Raw genomic sequence first — 21,417 nt, forward strand, 5'->3', positions numbered from 1 at the left:
AGCACATAACAAATGACATGAACCACATTTACATACTCTACCTATCATTGCACTAAAATCACCTACATGTTAAACACATGTAGAGCTCTACCCATCAGCAAAAGCAGGTTCTACCTATCAGTAACTACTTTTTTTTTTATAAGTAACAAATAAGAATCTGATTTTGGGGTAAAATAAAGAGGCTTCATTGTAGCTTCTTGCTTGGACAAGATGCTATACAACTGATGTTCATGCCCAGTTTGTGCTTTCCCAAGTCTTCTGAATGAAGAAGGGGCAAGGGGAGGTGTTTTTTTTTATCCAAAAGCATGTAAACTAAAATACTTTTCTTGTTCAAGGATTTAAGTACCTGGAAAATGTTTAGCCAAGCTCCAATTGTGGTGGTAGCACGAGGGATAGGCCTTTTAAACATGGTAAGCAGCTTTAATGCATCAGTTTTGATTTCTGTAATGTTGTTCTACGTTGCATGGAACTTAATCACTCACTTTACTAAGAACCAAAACCAACTTAAAAAGGGAAAAAATGGTGTGGGTACCACTAAAAAAGCATTATATACCAAAGCAGCAAAGGCATATGCGAGAGGGAATGCACAAGCAAACATCATGATCATTCCAAACTGCAATGCCAACTCCAAAAAATCTGCAGGTGGATTTTGAGTTTAATCAGTCAAAGAAACGGACAATCTCTAAAATCTCATGGTTGTTTAAAAGAAAAACAAGAAAATGAACCTTTACAGTTCTAATTTCCAAGTGTACCAACCACACAAGATATTCTGTTAACATCAAATCAACAAGCCAGCATTATCATTGAGAAAATTAAGGAAAAAGAAAAGGAAAGACCCAAAATATCCAGCACATGAAGTAAATGTTTCATCAACCCTATCCAGTTTGACCCAAAATATTCTGAATTTAGTCCCCTAACCCTTCCCTTCTCATAAGAAATAAAAAGTAAAGAAGGATTGGAGCAAATGGAAAAGACAAACCATGTAGCTTACCATCATAACCTAGAAAGTTGAGATAATGGTAGTATGAAGCCGCCACCATGAAAAGGAAGTAATGTATGACTGCCATGAATACAATACATTAGTAAGGGCCATTAATTGATGTTGAATCTAAAACTGTGGATACACCCACACATAGTAAAAGAGCTGTTACCATAAAGCAGAACAAACATTGGGAAGAAAGAGTTGCAATGAACATCCATCATCCCTGTTTTCACAAATAATGACATTCACAAATAACTCATTCACAAATAATGACATTCACATATAACTCATAATGAAAAGTGCCATTATAGGCCTCATCCATCATCCCTGTTTTCATACTGTTATGTCCAAATCAGGTAAGGTCATTATGCCTAATAAAAGTATAGTATATATCCCATTTGGTCTAGATAAACTGCTAGCTAGAATTGCAACTGTTTTTTTAATGCCAAGTAAAATTATTGCTCTAGATATCCCATTGGCTCAAATATGCTCAATACAATGATTTCTTATGTTCACTCAGCAAAAGCAACAAAAGCCCCCAAGTGTTAATAAGAAAACTTATTTTATTCTCTGTTCTTGTAAGCAATGGTATCATTTTATTCTCCGTTCTTGTAAGCAATGGTATCACTTATTTGGTTTCATGCCATTCTGTTACAAATGTTTACAGTTAAACTCAACAATTTTGCAGGAATCACATGCATTTAGCAAATGTCAACTGTGTTATAATCTCAAACCAGATGCTACATAACATGCTTTGGTATGAAACCAAATGTTATTTTCAGGCAAAAAACATGTTAAGAATACCTCCTTTGCACCAAACGGATGAAATGTTGGGGGGGCACAAAAGCTCGCTCCATATCAACTAGTGCAACAACCATTTTCTTTGCCTCATTCTTAAAACCATACCTGGCAGACATACACCAACAAAATGTAAAATGATAATTTTTCTATTGATTTGTTTCTCTCTAATAACAACAGAACATATACAGTCAGAAAAAAAAAAAAAAAACAGAACATATAGTACCTAGAGAGCCCTAGTTCTTTTCTACAATGATAGCTTAGAAAGACAAGAAAGAAATAAAATAAGTAAAAAAAATTTGAATGGCCAGCGTATTTGGCTCAACAGATTTGAAAAAAAGCTCTAACTATTTTTATTGTTCATTTAACTAATTCGCTGTAGAATATTTTTTAAGGGAAATGGCTAAAATATAGCCAAGCATTAAGCAATCGCTTTACTGAGCCCACTACGAAGGCTCTCAGAACCATAAAGCAAAGCTCCTCCTGGGCCTCAAGTCATCTTCTCTCTACAACATTTTAAAATGTAGCTAGGAATCTAGGATGACTCCAATATGTGTATCCCAAATATGCCTTTAATGTACTTTTTTTTTCTTTCCAATATTTTTTAAACATGATTAATTATTAAAAAAAAATATTATAAATTCACTAATAATCATTTCCATAACCATTTAAAAAAAATTAAAATACATGAAGATGCACATTTGGGATGCACATTGCCACATTTAAGAATCACCCAATCTTGAAATGGGGCTGTCAAAGGTTATACTCGAAGGAGATGTATTGCAAGTGGTCACCATGGCAAACAAGGTTGCTACATACCTAAGTTTAGGTGGTTTACTAATTGAAGATGCTCAAAGTGGTATGTTGTTCATTCACATAGGAATGCTAATATGGTAGCTCATAGATTGGCAAAAATTGGTCTTGATCTCGATGAAGACAAGTATGTTTTGGAAGAAATTTCTCAATATATTCAGTCCACTGTTTTAAGTGATTTGATGTAAGTCTCTGTTATTAATAAAATTAAGTTTTCATTTCAAAATAAAAAATAAAAAAATCACTCAATCAATCATTTTCCTTTTAAAATATGCTCATTAATTACTTGATCACAGCCCAAAAGTAATTCCCTCAATGAAAAAGCATTTATTATATATTTAATTTGAGAAATACTTTAATCATAAAAAAATACATCATAATTTATAACAAAAATGAATATTTTGACAAGGCACCATACCTCTCTCTTGAATGGAGGGTATCTTCCAAGACCTGGTGTAGCATTTGCTGCAGCAGAAACTATTTCAACCAGAACGCAGTGTACCTAATTTATAAGTCAGAAATCAATGTATAAGGAATTGATTAGAGCATTTGCACAGATTGATCCCAGTAAATAATATAATGCCTTGCTAGAGCTAGGTGTACCTCTTGTATAAAATGATTATGCCTCAGTTGCCTCATCTACCCTACTCCTCGCGCCTCCTCCTCATTTGGTGGCAGTGGGTTGCAAACAGAGCAAGGGAGGGCCTCGGGCTACTGGGCTAGGCGTAGAGGAGAAGGGGCTCCGACGGAGGACTGGCAATGGCGTCGAGGTGTGGGTGGTTGCGAATGGCGCCCCCAGCGACGGCGACATAGAGAAATCTGAGAGAGAGAGAGAGAGAGAGAGAGAGAGAGAGAGAGAGGAGGTGAGGCCAGAAAGAGATTAGCGTGGGGGCTGGGGGAGAAGGAGGGGGTGGCCGTCGAGGTGAGGTCGCGGTGGCGTGCTGGGGCCGTTGGCGACGGGCTGTGCGCGGCGGAGGCTTGAGGGAGAAGAGGGACTGGGTAGAGAGAGGGTGAAGGGCGAGAGACGGCTCGAGAGAGCGAAATGAGGGGAAAACCTAACGCGGGGGTTTTAAATTTAATAAGATTTTCCGGCGCTTTTGACTCGCCGCTAATAACTTTAAATGGGCGCATTTGTTTTTACAGCGACAATTTTCGTCGCAAATAGTACATATTGTGGCTATTTTATTTAATCGACGGAAATTTAATAAGGCTACAGTTAATACAACATTGTTGTGACGACACAAATCGCCGCAATAGGTACAAATGTCGCCGCAAAAAGTAATTTGTACATTTTTTATCCATGATTTCCAATCATCGCACCGAAATTAAGCGGCGACTTAAAAATCGCCAGAAATAACCTATATTTGCGGCGATTTTTTTGCGACGATTTTAAAATCGCTGGAAAAGGCCAGATTTCTTGTAGTGTGGGAGAAAGAGCTATTCTCGGCTCACGGTGACGATACGGGCCTTGGTTGGTATAGTTTGAAGCCCCCGATAATGGTCTGAACCATCTGTATGGTATCCATTATATGTACATCCATAGCAGTGAATGGATAATAAATACAAGGAAAACAAATGGAGATAGAGACGCACAAATTTATATGGTTCGGCACAGAACCTACGTCCATGAGTCATTTGGAGGGCAAATCCACTATAATATAAATATTTTACAGTCTTTCATGGTCTTTCTGTACAATGGAGGTTGGAGACTTATTTTCTAGAGTTGACCGTCTATTTGGCGCTCTCTTTGTGAGATTGAAGAAGCTGAAGGAGTTGTCTGGAAGAAGTCCCCTTTTATTTAAGTTTCTGTTAGTAGTTGGTGAGAAATTTAGCTTTATATTACTTCTTCCCTTTGCATGTCTAACTGTCTCTCATTTCTCCTCTTTTCTCTCTTCTCCCGTGACACCCGACTTTCCCTATTGTCTTCTCATCTTACATTTACATTTTCTTATCCTCTTATTGTCTCTTCCACCTTGCTTCTAATAGTTATCTTCTGGGTTGAATTTGGCAGATCACATTGGGCCTGAAAATATTTTCTCTCCTTCATTACTCAACCAATATTTTGATAAATAATGAAAAGGTATATATATATATATGTGTGTGTGTAGAAAATGAGTTTTAATCCGAATAGTAATTATATATTTTTTAGAGGCAGTGAATGTGTAGAAAATGGCAGGGTTAAAATATGAGTTGTGAAAGATGAAATTTGATGGGAAAGGCCCACGGCCTGGACTAATCTAGAACGTGCGTTGATATATATATTAAAAGAAAAAAAAAAAAGTGAATGTGAATCATCCTAATATCCTATATAATTTCAGAAGCATTTTCTTTGTATTCTATTGAGCCGCCTCATCATTTTATTTTATTTTATATTCTATATATTGTCTTTATTACGACAATAAACCCATTCAATTTATTGACATTAATTTAAGATTAAAAAAAGAGCTTTGAATATGAAACTTTTGGTACCTTCTATAACTACTAACTCAATAGAGAAGATTTTCTTTTTCCCCCATCTTATAGTGATCACATTTATTGATTTCCCATTATTTGTCCAGCTTTCTGACTTTCCCATGACCACTTAACTCTTTTATCATTGCTTTTACAATAACGAAAAAAGATTATTCATCTTATTGTAGTTATTTACTTCGTTATCTACTCTTTTTAAAATTTTATTTTAATTATATACCAATGTAAGAAATTAATAAACATCGGAAAAAGGGTTCATATATCAGCATTTATATAAGAGTAATGTTATGTATAATCGTAAATTACGTAAGCACAATGCAATGATCATTTTGAGAAAGAGTAGAGTTTACTATTAAAAAATTAATTTTTTATCATCATTTTTTTCAAAAAAACTGTGCGATGCTTAGACATTTCGCGACGCAAATATAATTTCTCTTAATGATATAATCATCGGGAGTTTAAGTTGTTTGCAGCTTAATTATTATTGATCAGATAAGGATTATTCTTTTCCTAATGTTACGACAGGCCACGCGCGTACCTCGTTATCACTTGCATATATAAATATATATATATATATATATATATATATATATTATGTTATACATTACCAGCTATTTTAATAAAATTAGGTACGTAATAACTTTGACTGGGCGGGCTGCTGTTAATTTGTTTAATTGTTCATTTTGTAATAATTAAAGGCGCTAAAATTACAGCCTGGAAAAAGAAAAACCCTACAATTACAGAGACAAGATGGTTTCTTTGATCTACAATCATGGTAAACCTCAAAAACTAATGCATATATATCCTCCCTTGTCTTCTCGAAACAATAGAAAATAGTACTTACCATGCAAGTCTGTTTTGTTCAAACATTTTATTTTAAGGTAACCAAAAACAGCCAAATACAGACATGACTCTCCAGAGGCTTTTGATAATTGACATGTCTAACAACTTTCCACCATCCATGTATATGTATCTATTTATATGGAAATCTCCCTGTCTCCCTCATTTACTTGCCAACTCCGGCTGCGGAGATTTTCTTATTACAAATTCGAAGGGACCCAAAAACGTTCCTCGGTAATTGGAGCCAAAAACAAGCCACCTCCATGGCAATCAAGCACTTCGCCTCTTTATCTCTGGTCATTCTGGCATTGGCCACAACCCTCCTCGCCGGACAGGCTGAGGCTCGCGGCGGCTTAGGAGGTAACCTTTGCAGAAGAGCCGACTATCCGGTCATTTGCCGATCAGCAGTGAAGAGGCTGAGTAATCCATATGCCGCCATGTCCTCAGCCATTAGGCAATTGATTGATGAGACCAACAAGGCCAAGAGGTTGGCTGCCAAGCTTGGAAGTTCCGGCGCTGGGGATGTTTGCAGGGAAAGCTATTCGGATGCCATTGGTAACCTACAGACGTGCTCGGTTAACTTGAGAAGGCATGACAAGTCTGGCTTGAGGATTAACCTCTCGGCTGCACTGTCGGCTTTCGGAGACTGCGACGACGCATTATCAGATTATGGAAGATCTCCACTGAGCAAAACCAACCAAGCCCTCAATAAGATGGCTAGCAATGGCTTGTATTTGGCAACTCTAATTCACTAGACAAAAGCCACGGACGGAGACATGGATCTAGCTAGGCGCGTTTGGTCCTTTGATATCATGATTCATGCTAATATATGTACACTTAATTTGATGATCGAGGAATCTATTTCATGTGGTTTTTGGCTATTTTAATGAATACATATATTATGCGGGTGAAGATGTTTGTATGGAGGAGTCAAATGCTTAATTCTCGTGATTTTCAGATCGATCATGCATGAAATGATGCACAAACTTTCTATTCCAACAATTTGTTTATGATTCTATCATGATCATTTTATTGAATGCAGATAAAATTCTCTTTAAAGAAAATTTTACCTGCATGGGCATCGGAGTCTGGTGAATATTCATCTTAGCTTAATGTTCGATAGCATTTGAAGGCATATATATAATTTTTTATTTATTTTTATTTATTATTTTTTTTATAGAAGAGGACGGTACTTCAATTTTATTGATTGCCATCGCTTATGTCGGAAGAATAGCGTGGTAACAAATAGGACACTTGGGATTTACAAAATAACCAAAAAACCATCCCAAATATCAAAACCAATTAAAAAATAAGAAAACAAACCTATACAATCCACTAATTGACCAATGCAAACTATAAAAGAAAACAAATCAATACACCTCAACTTTAAAATCATTAAATGTGACTCTTGCACCGAATAATAGGAAGTCTCCATTTATCTACTCTGATTAAGCCTCGCAAAAATGGAGGCAAGTCACGCATGGAACTCTATTTCGTATCTCCTTCCCTTGATCCTAATCTTGCTAACCAGTCTGCAACAACATTTCCTTCTCTATAAATGTGAGATATCGTGTAGTCCATTGTTGGAAGCAAATCTTGAAGTTCCTCCCAGTAGTCCTCCAAATACCAGATGCCACATCGAGCTCTCTACAACCAAGACAGAATTACCTTTGAGTCCATTTCAATGTCAACCGATAACAAGTTTAGCCTCTTATAGTTAACACCCTCCAACAATGCCATCATTTCTGCTTGAGTATTGTCACCATAGCCTAGATTAATTGAAAATGCAAACAACAAAGAACCTTGCATATCTCGAATGACTCCACTTGCCCTCGAAGATCCTAGATTTCCCAGACTACTCCTATTCGTGTTTAATTTCACTCTGCCCAGTGATGGCTTGGACCATGATATTTAAACTGTTAAGGATGTAAGAATCAGCTTGCGTAAACTTCTTTATCTTTGAAATTCCTTGATAGAACACGCCTATCCAATGTTTGATAGAATGCCATACAACGTGAACTGAATCAGCTTTGCCTTCCATACGTGCATAACATCTTCTGCCTCATAATCTCCAAGAAATAACAATAGGCAACAAACCCAAAATGATACCTATTTGAGAGGAATTTGAAGCTCTCCGAAACCAACTACGGCATGTTTTTCACCAAGTTCTACCAATCGGCAAGCCAAGGAGGGAACCACATTTCTTCCATACCTCAGCTGCAACCTCCCCATCAAATAAAACATGATTTTGATCTTCATACATACCTTGCCTACAACAGTCACATTTCGAAACCAGAGGAGTCTTAATCCACCTAATTCTGTCATCCACTGCCAGAGCACCATGCCATGCCTTTCCCATTAGTATAGAGAACTTTTTAGGAAGCATATTATTCCATATCCACTTATGCCCCTCCAAGGTAGAACCTCTTACCCGAATGCACTCCCAAGTTGATATAGTGGTAAAAGTACCAATCTCAGCTTTGATCCAAATTAGCATATCTCCTCCCTCTTTATATTTTGCAAGCACATTGAGAGCAATCTCAGCTGTTTCAATACCCACCAACCTTTCTAAAAGAGCCACATCCCTGCCACTTTCAAGGTTGCATTCCTTAACTTTTAATAGAGGTTGCTCGACCACTGGAAAGGTTTTAGCAAGAGTCCCCTATTCCATCCACTTCTCTTACTAGAATAATACATTTCCATATTTAAGTTTCCATTTAGACTCAAGACAATAGGAATACTTTTAACAAGCATACACCAAAACCTTGTACCCTTTTGAGGGCCTAGTAGTATCAAAGGTTTGTTCCCAACATATGTCTTACAAAAAAAAATTAGCCTAAAGAGTGTTCTCATGCATCAGTTTCCATGCAAATTTTAAATGAAGTGCTCTTTGCATATCATCAAAATGTCTAAGTCCCAAACCACCTTCTGTAGTTGGCCTACATACTTGCCTCTAAGCAACCCATTTTTTCTTTCCTCTTCCTTCACTTTCTCTCAAAAAAAAAAAAAAAAAAAGAGGAGCTCATTAAGAGATTGAATAAAGAAATAATATCTTTAGGAACTTGCAAAACTGCAAGGAGACGCATGACCATACTAGCAAGGACATGCTCAATAAAACCACCCTCTCCAGCACAAATAATAGTCTCATTTTCCAACCGCTTATCTTTTTGTGAACCTTACTTACAAATCCGCAATTTTAAGCCTTCCCGAAAAAATGGAACCCTCAAATATTTAAAAGCAAATTTACTTTCCGAGAAACCCGTTAATCTTTGGAGATTACATCTTCTAGCCATGGAAATTTTATTAAAGAAAAACATAGCAAATTTTCTCTTTGTTAATCAATTAAACAGACCAAGCCTCAAATGTAGCCAAAATCTTCAAAATGCACCAAACTAAATTACGACCACCATTAGTGAAAATAACCACATCATCTGCATACATTAGATGAGAAATCAAACTGGTACCTTAGGCTTGTGAGAACTGGCCAAATCTCTTCTCCTCCACATTTTGGTTTATAAGTTGTGATAAATTTCATGTAAGAACAAATAAGGGGACAAATGATCCCATTATCTCAATCCACGGACACCCTGAAAGAAACCTTTCATAGTACCATTTATCATAATAGAATACCAAGGCATATAAATACACTCGCCAATCAATCCACAAACTGTGTTAGAAAAACCGAAAGATCGAAGCATCTCCATAATGAATGCCCAATCAACTCGGTCATATGTTTTGGCCATGTCCAATTTTGATACCACATTCCCATCATGTATCTTCTTATTAATAGAGTGAACAATTTCCTGTGTAAGATTGATATTTTCAAATATGCTTATGCCTAGAATAAACGCACCTTGTTTAAGAAATATCATTTTTGGTAGGAGTGTTGTCAAATGATTCACGATCACCTTTGAGCAAATTTTATAAAACACTGAACAAAGACTTATGTTTCTAAATTTATCGAATCCAGTTGGCATATCCATCTATGGAATTAACACCACATAAGAAGAGGTATAGAATCTAGGCCATTTACCTCCTCTAAAAAATTCCGAAGTTGCTGCCATAACATCCAACTTAATGATATCCCAAACGCTTTTAAAGAATCCAGATCCGAATCCATCTGGACCTGGTGTACTGTTAGAAGGTATAGAATCCAAGGCATTTTTCACTTCTTCAATCGATGGAATAACACAAATAGCTTCACTCTTGGCCATTGATATAACGAGCAAAAGAAGATGAGATAAATCTGGCAAACTCCCACGTGTCTCCTTTTGCAAAACGTTTGAAAAATAATTAACAGCTGCTAAATAGATTTCCTCTGGTGAACTCAAATAAGTGCCATCTTAAAGTCTCATATCTAAGACTCTTTTTTTCCTTTTATAAGATAAATAAGCATGGAAGAATTTTGAGTTTTGGTCTCCATCAACACGCTATTTTACTTTCGCCATTTGAGCTAGTCTAGTCTCATCCCCGTGCCTCCAATCAGTTAACTCCACATGTTTCTACACAAGTTCTTGTTCAATTCCTGGATCCCATCCATTATGCAAAGCTGACTCCAAAGTTTCTAACTCTTGTAAATGAGCCTCAGTCCTCTAAAAAATTTGCTTATTCCATTCTCTCAAAGCCACCCTTAATTTTTTTAGTTTAAGAGCCAACTTCAAAAGACCCGTTCCCCCCACTTCCTCTTGCCAAATATTTGCCACAAAGCACTGAAATTCTAGATGTTCCATCCACATTTGCTGAAACCGAAATGGAAAAGGACATAAGAAGAAGGATCTGATTGAAACTCCATGAACATGGGTGAATGATTCGATGTTGATCTCGGTAAATAACAGTTTTTCACATTATCTGGTCAAACAACTAGCATTCAAGAAACACCTATCCAATTTCGCCCAGCTTCTTGAAAGACCACTATGCCCATTGCACCAAGAGAACCTCCTCCCCAAAGAGTTCATTTCAATCAATCCACATTGGGAAATCCAGGAGTTAAACTCATCAATTGCCACTCTTAGAAGAGGTCTTCCACCCCGACATTCCGAATCCTCCCATATTATATTAATCTGAAGGACCAGCTACCTTCATCTTTGGAGCAACACATACCAGACAATCTCGTGACCATTCAGCCCCAACCCATCCTTACAATACCTTTGGAAGAGCATCATACTGAGAGCATAAAACATGATGAATAAAAAGAAGAGAACCTTCAACCTGCTAAGAAGAAACGCAAGTTGGAATCGGATGAAGCTGAACTTGAAAACACCCCACTAGATCAACTCTTCCAGAACATCAGAAAACACGTAGCAAAGAAGAAAAGTGGGGCTAGGAAAAAGCACACTCGTAGATCCCAAAGGACTTATAAAGCAACAGCTCACACTCTGGATTGCAATGATATGGAAAATTATTGAAGCTGTGGCGAGGAAAGCCAGAAAATGCCCCCAACCGAAACATGAAGCTACTCTCCTGGAATTGTCGAGGATTAGCTAATCCCTCGACAACAAGAACACTAAGAGCTCTACTAAGAGACTATGATTCAGATGCCATCCCTTTTAGTGAAATCAAAACCCATTGTTGAGAATACTGAATAGCTTGTAAGAAGCATAGGTTTCACCTTTCTAAATACACCACCTAGCTAGAAAACGATGAGGCCTTTTGCTTACATGGAGACCTGGTCTTCACTTTGATGTTTTAACATTTCTAGTAATATTATCAATATTTTGATGTACTATGGTGTAAATTCTTCTAGTTACTTGATGTCTCTTGTTTATGGGCCCAGCTATTGGCAACAAAAAAGAAACGTTTTGGAAAAATATGTCAGTCATATGCAATTCCAATTTAGGGCCGTGGATCTGTATTGGAGACATGAATGATATATGTTCCTATAATGAAAAAAGAGGGGGGAGCCCCTCTCCATCCACAATTCAAAATCATCTTACAGAGTTCACCAATAATGAAGGTCTAATAGACTTAGGTTTTCAAGGCTCCCCTATACATGATCTAACAAACGAGAGGGAAAGGCTAACATCTGCAAGAAGCTAGACAAAGGGTTAGCCAATGCTAAATGGAGAATCCTTTTTCCCAATACCAACATCACCCACTTTCCAGCCACCTCCTCTGACAACCACCCCCTCCTCCTTAACACTAATGACACTCTTGAAAACCTCCCCAAACCCTTCAAATTTGAAGACTTTTGGTTCAGAGACTCAAAGTCATTTAACAACCATTTTTATTGCTTGGAGCCACCATTGTTATAAATTCCCTATCTACATTCTTAGACCCGGTTTGGATGTCTAGATGAGATACAAACTATCTCATATGAGCTCTACGGCATGTTTCATCTGCCTATCCAAACTGTAGAATACAAAGATTTATCTCATCTCCAATTTTTCAACCACCTCTACAATACTCTACTATGCCGCTACAGTACTGCTACAAAGTTTCTTCCGCCTCTACAATACCGCTACATTAACACTAACTACCACTTTTTTAATATGTATAATTATCTATTATAATTTTTATTTTATTGTAATATATAATTAGGAAAACATATTTCAAATTTTATAAAATATAGTATAATAAATAGGTCATAAGTAGAATAATTTTGTTTAACAAAGAAATGCGTTCATATTTGGGAATATTGAAATAATGATGACCAACTACAAAAAATATATTTTGGGAAAGTAAAAATATTTATGGGTTTTTAAATTAATAATAGATATTATTTATTTTTAATATATTCATAATATTCTCCACCCAATAATTAAAAATACTTTTCAATAATTGGTGGGACCCACCACTTTATCAAATTCTCAAAAAGTTAAAACCATCTCATCTCATCTCACTATCCAAATACACATTTTTTGACAAACCATCTCATCTCATCTTAACTCAAAAATCTCACTACTACTCAAAATATCTCATCTCCATCTGAACTACGGAATCAAACGAGGCATTACTCAAAAGATTAAGGTGGTAAAAATATTCATTAAGGATTGGAACTACAAGCACTTTGGTCATATAAGGCAACTAATCAAATCGCGCAATATAGAAATAGATTGTGACATGAGGTTTTGTGCACAGCTCCCCACAAAAAAATTAAAAGAGAAGAAGCTTTGTTGAAACAAAAGTCACAACAACAATGGCTCTCCTCCAATGACCTCAACACCAAATATTTTCATGCTAGTACGATAATCAGACGTTGCAAAAACTCCATTGATATGCTAAAGCATCAAGAAGATAACTGCAGAACGGGATGTACAAACATTGGAGAACTCTTTATGCATCACTTCAAAAAGATATTTACATCAAGCAACTCACAATTTTCTCTAGAACTATCTAATCTCCTCCCTAGATTATCAATCGTACTGGCAATAACTTCCTTTGTAGCATTCTAGAAGGGTCTGAGATAAAGGAGGCATTATTTTTCCTTGGTGCTCACAAAACCCTTAGATTGGATGGTATGACTACAAATTTCTTCAAAATGAGTTGGTAGACTATAAGTTAACAAGTCATTGCTGTAGTGAAATATTTCTTTCAACATAGCCATCTTCTTCGTGAGATAACACTCATATTGTACTTGTAAGGGGATTTACCCCACTTCATAAGCCCACTAGGCGTTTGGCCCAGAGTTATGGGCTTTGCCCCAATATCCAGCCCAAGGACCCAAACTTGCCCACAAAGTAAGTCGCCTGTAAGGGAAGGTAAACAATAATGACTGATGGTATGGACAGACTTGATGCCGCTCGGCCGTATCTCACTCATGGGGACTCGTACAGGGCAAAATAGAAAATATGGAGGACCTTTGATCTTCTAACATAAGAACATCGACAAACCACCAAAGATACCAGTAAAGTAAGGCAAAGCAGGGTACTACGTTGCATTAATGGCGCCATCACAAAGGCACACCACATTGAAGGATTTTGACAAAACAAACAGTAAAAATGACATGAACTCTATAGGGGCAGGCACGATCTGTCCCCCTTAGACTCATGATATAAGTAGCAATTTCCAGGTACGAGAAAATTTTCTGATCTCTAAACTCTCTTATTATATACAAACTTTCAAAATACTCCTCTAAATTTGGCATCGAAGATTCCCTGGCCCCAAGGCCACCCTTTCCCAGTTTCTTTCTTCTCTATTTTCGTAGGCCCAGTTTTGAAGACCTGAGTTGCTGGAACCTGGCTCAAAGGCGTACGAAACACGACATTAACAGTGGTGCCGTCTGTTGGATCTTAGTATATCTTGTGTGTACTTTGTATGGTTGTGACAACCCGTTCTAGATAACTCGGAAGCTCACCAATAGCTTCAAGGAACATGGAAGCTAATCAACGAGCAAGCCAAACTCCCAGGATTGGAGGAGGAGACATTGCTGAAGAAAGGCAGGAACATACCTAGGAAAGGATGCCTTCAAGTGGTGGGGTGATTCCTTTTCACATACCTCCTCTTTGCCGATGATCACATCCTTTTTGCAAAAGCAGACCTGGATTCAACTGATCAAAGAATGCATCACCACTCCCAAATACTCAATTCTCTTCAATGGCTCTCCTTTTGGCTTTTTCTCTACCGTACGTGGTCTTCGAAAAGGAGACCCGTTATCCCCTTTCCTTTTTATCATGCGAACTGAAGTATTATCACGTTTACTCAACAAAGCTGAAACCTCAAAGCTCCTTCATGATATGAAAATAACACCATCTTGCCCCCCAATCACACAACTCCTCTTTGCCGATGATTGCATTCTCTTCACAAAAACAAACTTGCAAGAAGAGCACACAATCCAATCTATACTTCTTACTTACATGGCATGGACAGGACAAAGCATCAACAATACTAAATCCATTGCCTTCATCAAACAAGCATATGCCCTCTCAGATAACTTTATCCCTTCTCAACACCTTGCACATGGAAAAATCATCCACCAAAACTAAATACCTTGGCCTACCTCTCATTCCTCCAAAGAATAAAGACGAAGCCTTCAAAGCCATAAAAGTCCGCATTACCTCAAAACTTGAAAGCTGGCAAGCAAATCTTCTCTCCCAAGCTGCCAGAACCACACTCATCACCTTGTGGGTTCAACCATTCCTTCCTACAATATGTCCTCGTTTCTTCTCTCCAAAAGCTTTTGCAATACATTGGACACCATGCTCATGAAATTTTGGTGGGGATTCAAACTGGACAATGAGAAGCACCTCTTCTTGAAAAGTTGGGACTCAATTTGTCAACCAAAGCCTTGGGAGATTTGGGCATTTGAAAGATGCACGACCTGAACATTTCCCTCCTTCCCAAACTCAGTTGGCTACTCTCTGTAGGTAGCAATAAACTATGGGCCACCAACATCGAAACCAAAATACATGAAAGATGATACCTTCCCAGGTTCTAAATTGAAACCTTCTGACTCTTGGTTTTGGAAAGGCTTGTGCAAAACCAAATCTATCATCTCTCAAGGAGATAATTTCATTGTAAATAACAGCCAATCCATCAAAGTTTTCTCTGATAATTGGATCCCCCTCACCTATCGCTAACTAGGGGTGAAAAAGAAATCGGTGAATCGGTAAACCAAACCAGACCGAACCAAACCGGTGGGTTCGGTCGAGTATCGTGTTCAGTGCGGTTCGGTACCAATTTCATTTTTCTCAAAACAGATCAAAATGGGTCCGGTTTTAGTTTTCCTTTTTTTAACACTGGACTGGACCGATTTATATATAGATTTTTTAATTTTTTATATTGTATAAAATATTCTTTATATGATTTTTTTATATTATATAGAATTTTTATATATAATTATATATAAAATAATTTTGTATTATATGGTAAATTACTAATTAATTTAATATTAAATTTTAAAATCCTATATAAATAACTATATATTATCACTATAGACTATTGTATTAGTAGTTATACTAATACTATATCACTATATATTATAATATACTATAATATATCACCATAGTCTATAATACACACTACAAGAATATTGGTCTTTTGCGACCAATTCATTTCCGTCCATACATAAATCGACGCTAAAATATTTTTTTTGTGTCCAATTTTGTTTGGTCACTAGTTTCCGACGTAAAAGGTGATTTTGGGAAAACCGAACTGTTATGAGTATTTTGCGATGATATGTTTATTGTTGCGACTATTTATTTCGACGCAATATGATTATAGTGTTTTGGCGACCATATTATTTCCATCCATACTTAAGTGACGCTAATAGATAATATTTTTGCATCCAAGTTAAAGTTATCACATATTTCCATCGCAGAAGTTAGATCCAGGAAAACGAACTGTTTCACTTATTTTTTTGCGTCCAAATTTGGTCCATTTTCATAATATTACTGGACGCAAAAGGTTTGCACCGTGATTTTATCCCCTCGTTGTCCAGGAAGATCACTCCTCTGCTATAGTTTATATACCCTCGTTGGCAGCAAATCCCCCAAATTTACACCAAATTGTTTCTTTGCCCCAAATCTGCTGAACCGAACCAGCATCTATCATACTAAATTTCTAATGAAGTTATTTCAATAAAGTTTGTGGAAGATCTTCACATCATTCCAATATTTTCCCCAAGTCATTCCATCGTTGGTTTTATTTTGAGAAGAAGGATCATAGACAATGGTTTAGAAGATTATTGATCACAAACATATTAAAATGATTACAGGTAGGCCAATCATGTAATCGATTTCAGTTTTTTTCTCTTTTTAGTGAAGAAAATAAATACGTACAAGTGCTCAGAAGGTGTTTGCTGAAATGCTTCTTAGAGATAAATTTATTTCACTCACATATCTGTAAGGCCTCTGTTTGTCGAAATGCTTCTTAGAGAAATTGTGAGCCTTAATACTTTTGGTTTCATTACTAGAACTGATTTCCCTTGCTTTATCTACACTATGTGATTAAATCATAGTTTTTATTTTACACTTAGCTATCATTATTTTCTAGGTTTGAAACTGATTTCCTATCATCCAAGTTTATATTTGTGTCAGAATAATCTGCGAGTATTTGATCTATTCCAGAGTTGATGTGTGCGAATTGAGGAATTTTGTCCGTGTATCTTCTTGACTAAATCTTGAACGTTAAAGCCTTTTTAGACTGTCTAAGCCTCCTTAATGATCAAGAACTAGAAGGTGAGTGAAGAAACATGGTACAGAGTTGTAATTAGTGTGATGGATTTTGTTTAAAAGTTAATACTAAATGACATTCCAATTTCTGATCATGTCTAATTTTTTACAGATGGACAAAAGTTGGATGAATGTCATCGATAGGCTTAGGTCAAGGGAATATGCCGAAGGGGTTAGACAGTTTTTGAGAATGGCTCGAGCTCATGCTCATGGAAACAATCGTGTCAAGTGTCCATGTCGTAGATGTCGTAATATGGTGTTCGTACCTATAAGTGAGGTCGAACGACATCTATTTATTACTGGGATAGATCAAAATTACACGCATTGGATATTTCATGGAAAGCCAGAACCCCTGAACATTAATGGTGATGATGATAATGATAATGTTGATGATTCTTACATCGATGACATAGACGATATGTTAGGTGACATTCATGCTGCTACCACTGTCGGTGTTGATGAAGACATGGCTGCACATATAGTGGGTCCCTCCTCCGTTGAACCCGAACTAACCAGTTTTGAGAAACTGTTGGAAGATGCTCATCGTCCACTTTACAATGGCTGCACAACATTTTCTAAACTATCATTCACTGTGAAGTTGCTCCACATCAAAACAATTGGTGGGTGGAGTATAAAGTCCTTTGACATGTTGCTTAATTTATTGAAAACTACTTTTCCCCAATCACTCTTGCCAGACTCTTTCAATAAGGCACGGTCATTGGAGCGAGGCCTCAGATTTAGATACATAAAAATACATGCATGTCCAAATGATTGCATATTATATTGGAAGGAAAATTCCAACAAGCAATAGTGCCCTAAGTGCAAGGCATCTAGATGGTTGTCTACCACACCTAAGCAACGACCAGTACCACAAAAGGTTATGCATTATTTCCCACTTAAGACAAGGTTGCAGAGATTATTTATGTCCAAGAAAACTGCAGTATCCATGAGATGACATCAATCACAAAGGGTGGGGGGTGAAAACACTTTGAGGCATCCCGCGGACTCTAAGGTGTGGACCACATTTGATAGAGAGCATCGTTGGTTTGCTGAAGATGCCCGTAATGTCAGACTCGGTCTTGCTAGTGATGGATTCAACCCATTCAATAATATGAGTAAACCATACAACATTTGGCCAGTGATTCTGGTTCCATATAACTTGCCTCCATAGTTATGTATGAAAGACTCGTTCTTCATGTTGTCTACATTAATTCCTGGTCCTAAATCACCTGGGAATGAAATTGATGTTTACTTACGCCCTTTAGTTGACGAACTAAATGATTTGTGGCAAAATGAAGTAGATACGTATGATGCAATGGTTGGCCAATGATTTCGATTGCATGCAGCTTTACTGTGGACTATTAATGATTTTCCCGCATATGGTAATATTTCTGGGTGGAGCACTAAGAGAAAGTTGGCATGTCCTTGTTGCAACTTGGATACAGATAGCATGTGGTTGAGACATGGTCGGAAGCATTGTTACATGGGTCATCGTCGCTTCCTACCTTCAGGTCACATATGGAGAACAAAGAAGACAATTTTTAATAGCAAAGAAGATCACCGGATGCCACCTAGACAGTTGCCCGAAGAAGATATAATGCATCAATTAAATAACATGGCTCAAGTGCATTTTAGCAAAGGTTCTAAAAGGAGAAAACACACTCCTGAGGAGTTAAATTGGACAAAATATAGTATCTTCTTTGAACTGCCATATTGGGCATCTCTAAAACTTAGGCATAATCTCGATGTGATGCACATTGAAAAGAACATTTTTGACAATGTGTTGGGTACATTGATGAATATTCAAGGTAAAACAAAAGATAATATCAATGATCAACGAGACTTAGCCTGACTGGGTATAAGAAAAGAGTTACATTTGAAAGAAGATGGTGATCGAGTTGTAATTCCTCATGCCTATTTCATGCTATATGGAAATGAACAGAAAGAGTTTTGTGCATGGTTGAGTGGAGTTAAATTCCCTGATGGTTTTGCATCTAATATTTCTAGGTGTGTTAATGTTAGTGATTGTAAAATATTTGGTATGAAAAGTCATGATGCCCACATATTCATGCAAAGGTTACTACCAGCAGTAATTGATGGGTACTTAAGACATGATATACGTTTGGCGTTGATGGAACTTAGCACTTCCTTCAGGGAATTATGTGCACGAACGTGTAAGAAAGATATATTGAAGCCTCTTGAGGCTGACATTGTCCTCATTCTTTGCAAAATGGAACAATATTTCCACCAAACTTCTTTGACGTAATGGTCCACCTAGCTGTCCATTTGCCCCGTGAGTTAGGCCTCGCAGGACCAGTTCAATACAGGTGGATGTATCCATTTAAGAGGTACTTGGGAAAATTTAAGCGGTACGTAAAAAACAAAGCCCACCCAGAAGGATCCATTGAGGAGGCATATATTCATGTAGAATGTTTGACATTTGCCTCGATGTATCTGCATGATGTACCAACTAGGTTTATCAATGAGGATCGAAACATTGATATTGGTGTTCAAACAGTCGAAGTAGCTTCCTTCTCAGTTTTTTCACAGAAAGTGCGCCCATTGGGGACTTCAATTCCTACAGAACTAGAGAAAAATTATTTAAGACTGCCAGATTGTACGTCCTCAATAATTGCACAGAAATTGAGCAATACTTGGAGTAAGAACCTTCAACCATACTCATTAATCTTTGATGTCTTATGGAATATTGTGCTTAAATGGCTTTTAACAAAATCATTTTATTATTGTTTTTCTTGTAGGGAGCACTACAACATTCTGAAGGACCAGAGCCTAACTAACATAGAAAGGAGGCATGAAACTGAATTTCCTTCGTGGTTCAAAAAACGTGTAAGATGATATTATATCTACCCAAAATTAATTTTTATTATCTATCTCATACTTATTGGCATATTTTCATCTCATTTTTTGGTTAATATTTTAGATTCAATCACTTCGTGCTGGGGACCCTGACCAAGTATCTGATGATCTTTATGCAATAGCTTCTGGTCCTGACCCTTTGGTGGCATCATATGATGGTTGTATAATGAATGGTATAAGGTTTCATACAAAATATCGTGAAATAAACCGTAGAACACAAAATAGTGGTGTGCTAGTTACAAGTGAACACCAATCAACTATGGTAGATTTCTATGGTGTTCTCAATGACATATTGGAGTTGCGGTACATGGGATGGCAACGTGTCTGGTTGTTTAGTTGCGATTGGTTTGATGTTAGTGATATCATTCGAGAGATACATGTTAGGGAGCATGTTACAAGTGTCAATATGTCCCGAACTTGGTATAAGGACGATCCCTTTGTACTGGCTTGCCAAGCGTCACAAGTTTTTTATCTCAAAGACACAAACTTACGTGGGCCTTGGCACATTGTACAGAAGATCACATATAGGAATGTCTATGACGTTCCCCAGTTGGAGATAGATGATGACGGAGATGATTCTAGCGAAGGTGATGTATATCAGGAAGAACAGTCTTCTGACATTTATAAAGATGTCGAGTTTGATGAGAATGGCCTTCAGTCCTCATTGCTAAGGCAAGATGTTCTCCCACAAACTGTTTCTGCTGCTGAATTAACTATGGGAAATAATGACATTCTTGACGACCGGGAATTTATCAACGACATCTTGGAGGATTCTATAGATGACAGCTCTTATACAATGTCTATTGTTTCCACTGATGATGAAGACTCACTTGGAGACACTGATGTAGAGGCCGATGATGTTTAATATTTTGATACAATTTTTTATTTATAATATAGCTTCAGGTTGATTATGCATCCAGGTTGTACGCCACACTCTTGAAATATCCCAAGTATTTTAGCTTGTATTATGCATACTTGAGTAGGTGCCTCTTATTAGATGTTTGAATTTATAACATTGTGGTTATGACATATTTTCAGAGGTGACATTTGTAAGACCCCGTATTTTAGTGTATTTTTATTGAAAGATAATATTTATGTTATTAAAAAATTATTCTCTTGTTTTAAAATTACTGGATTTTAATTGGGTTATTTTTAGGATTTTTAATTTGATGAAAATTATTATTTATGTGCTTTTTTTTAATATTTATTTATTGTTATGTATTTAAATTGCTTTTAATATTTAAATTAATTGTTGTGAGATTTAATTATTTCAATTTGACTTTACCATTACGTTTAAATTATTTTATTTAACTTGTGGTTTTAAAATCATTTCTGTTGGATCATTTTCGTGACCCAAGTCATAAGGATTGGACTTCATTTCTTTTCCCCTCTTTTTCTTTTCCTCCTTTTCTTTTCCCTTTCTTTTCTTTCTTTCCCTTTTCTTTTTCTCCCTCTGCTTTCCCCTTCTCCCGCGTGCGAAGCCCAGCCCCCTCCCTCTCTCTTCCGTCCATTTCTTTCTCTTCCACCCAG

The 21,417-nt window shown here is 36.9% G+C and overlaps 1 protein-coding gene and 2 long non-coding RNA genes across 3 annotated transcripts; 1 reads left to right on the plus strand and 2 right to left on the minus strand.

Annotated features, from left to right (window-relative positions):
* Positions 1 to 571: 571 nt before the first annotated feature.
* Positions 572 to 1,190, minus strand: LOC118344891. Its single transcript, XR_004798608.1, has 3 exons — positions 1,152 to 1,190; positions 992 to 1,060; positions 572 to 636 (listed from the first exon to the last, which is right to left on the minus strand). It is a non-coding gene; the product is annotated as an uncharacterized LOC118344891 (long non-coding RNA).
* Positions 1,191 to 1,791: 601 nt separating this feature from the next.
* On the minus strand, positions 1,792 to 3,234 carry LOC118344892. Its single transcript, XR_004798609.1, has 3 exons — positions 3,197 to 3,234; positions 3,012 to 3,095; positions 1,792 to 1,888 (listed from the first exon to the last, which is right to left on the minus strand). It is a non-coding gene; the product is annotated as an uncharacterized LOC118344892 (long non-coding RNA).
* A 2,827-nt stretch (positions 3,235 to 6,061) lies between these two features.
* On the plus strand, positions 6,062 to 7,055 carry LOC109021850 (pectinesterase inhibitor-like). The gene has a single exon (XM_019004582.2). It carries the CDS (start codon positions 6,166 to 6,168, stop codon positions 6,655 to 6,657), a length of 492 nt encoding a protein of 163 aa, XP_018860127.1. The 5' UTR covers positions 6,062 to 6,165; the 3' UTR covers positions 6,658 to 7,055.
* Positions 7,056 to 21,417: the final 14,362 nt, after the last annotated feature.

Source organism: Juglans regia, chromosome 16 (genome assembly GCF_001411555.2).
Source record: "Juglans regia cultivar Chandler chromosome 16, Walnut 2.0, whole genome shotgun sequence".
NCBI classification, from domain to species: domain Eukaryota; kingdom Viridiplantae; phylum Streptophyta; class Magnoliopsida; order Fagales; family Juglandaceae; genus Juglans; species Juglans regia.

Excerpts from the sequence above, each read along its gene's own strand:
- LOC109021850 (XM_019004582.2), top strand. The coding sequence starts at position 6,166 with ATGGCAATCAAGCACTTCGCCTCTTTATCTCTGGTCATTCTGGCATTG.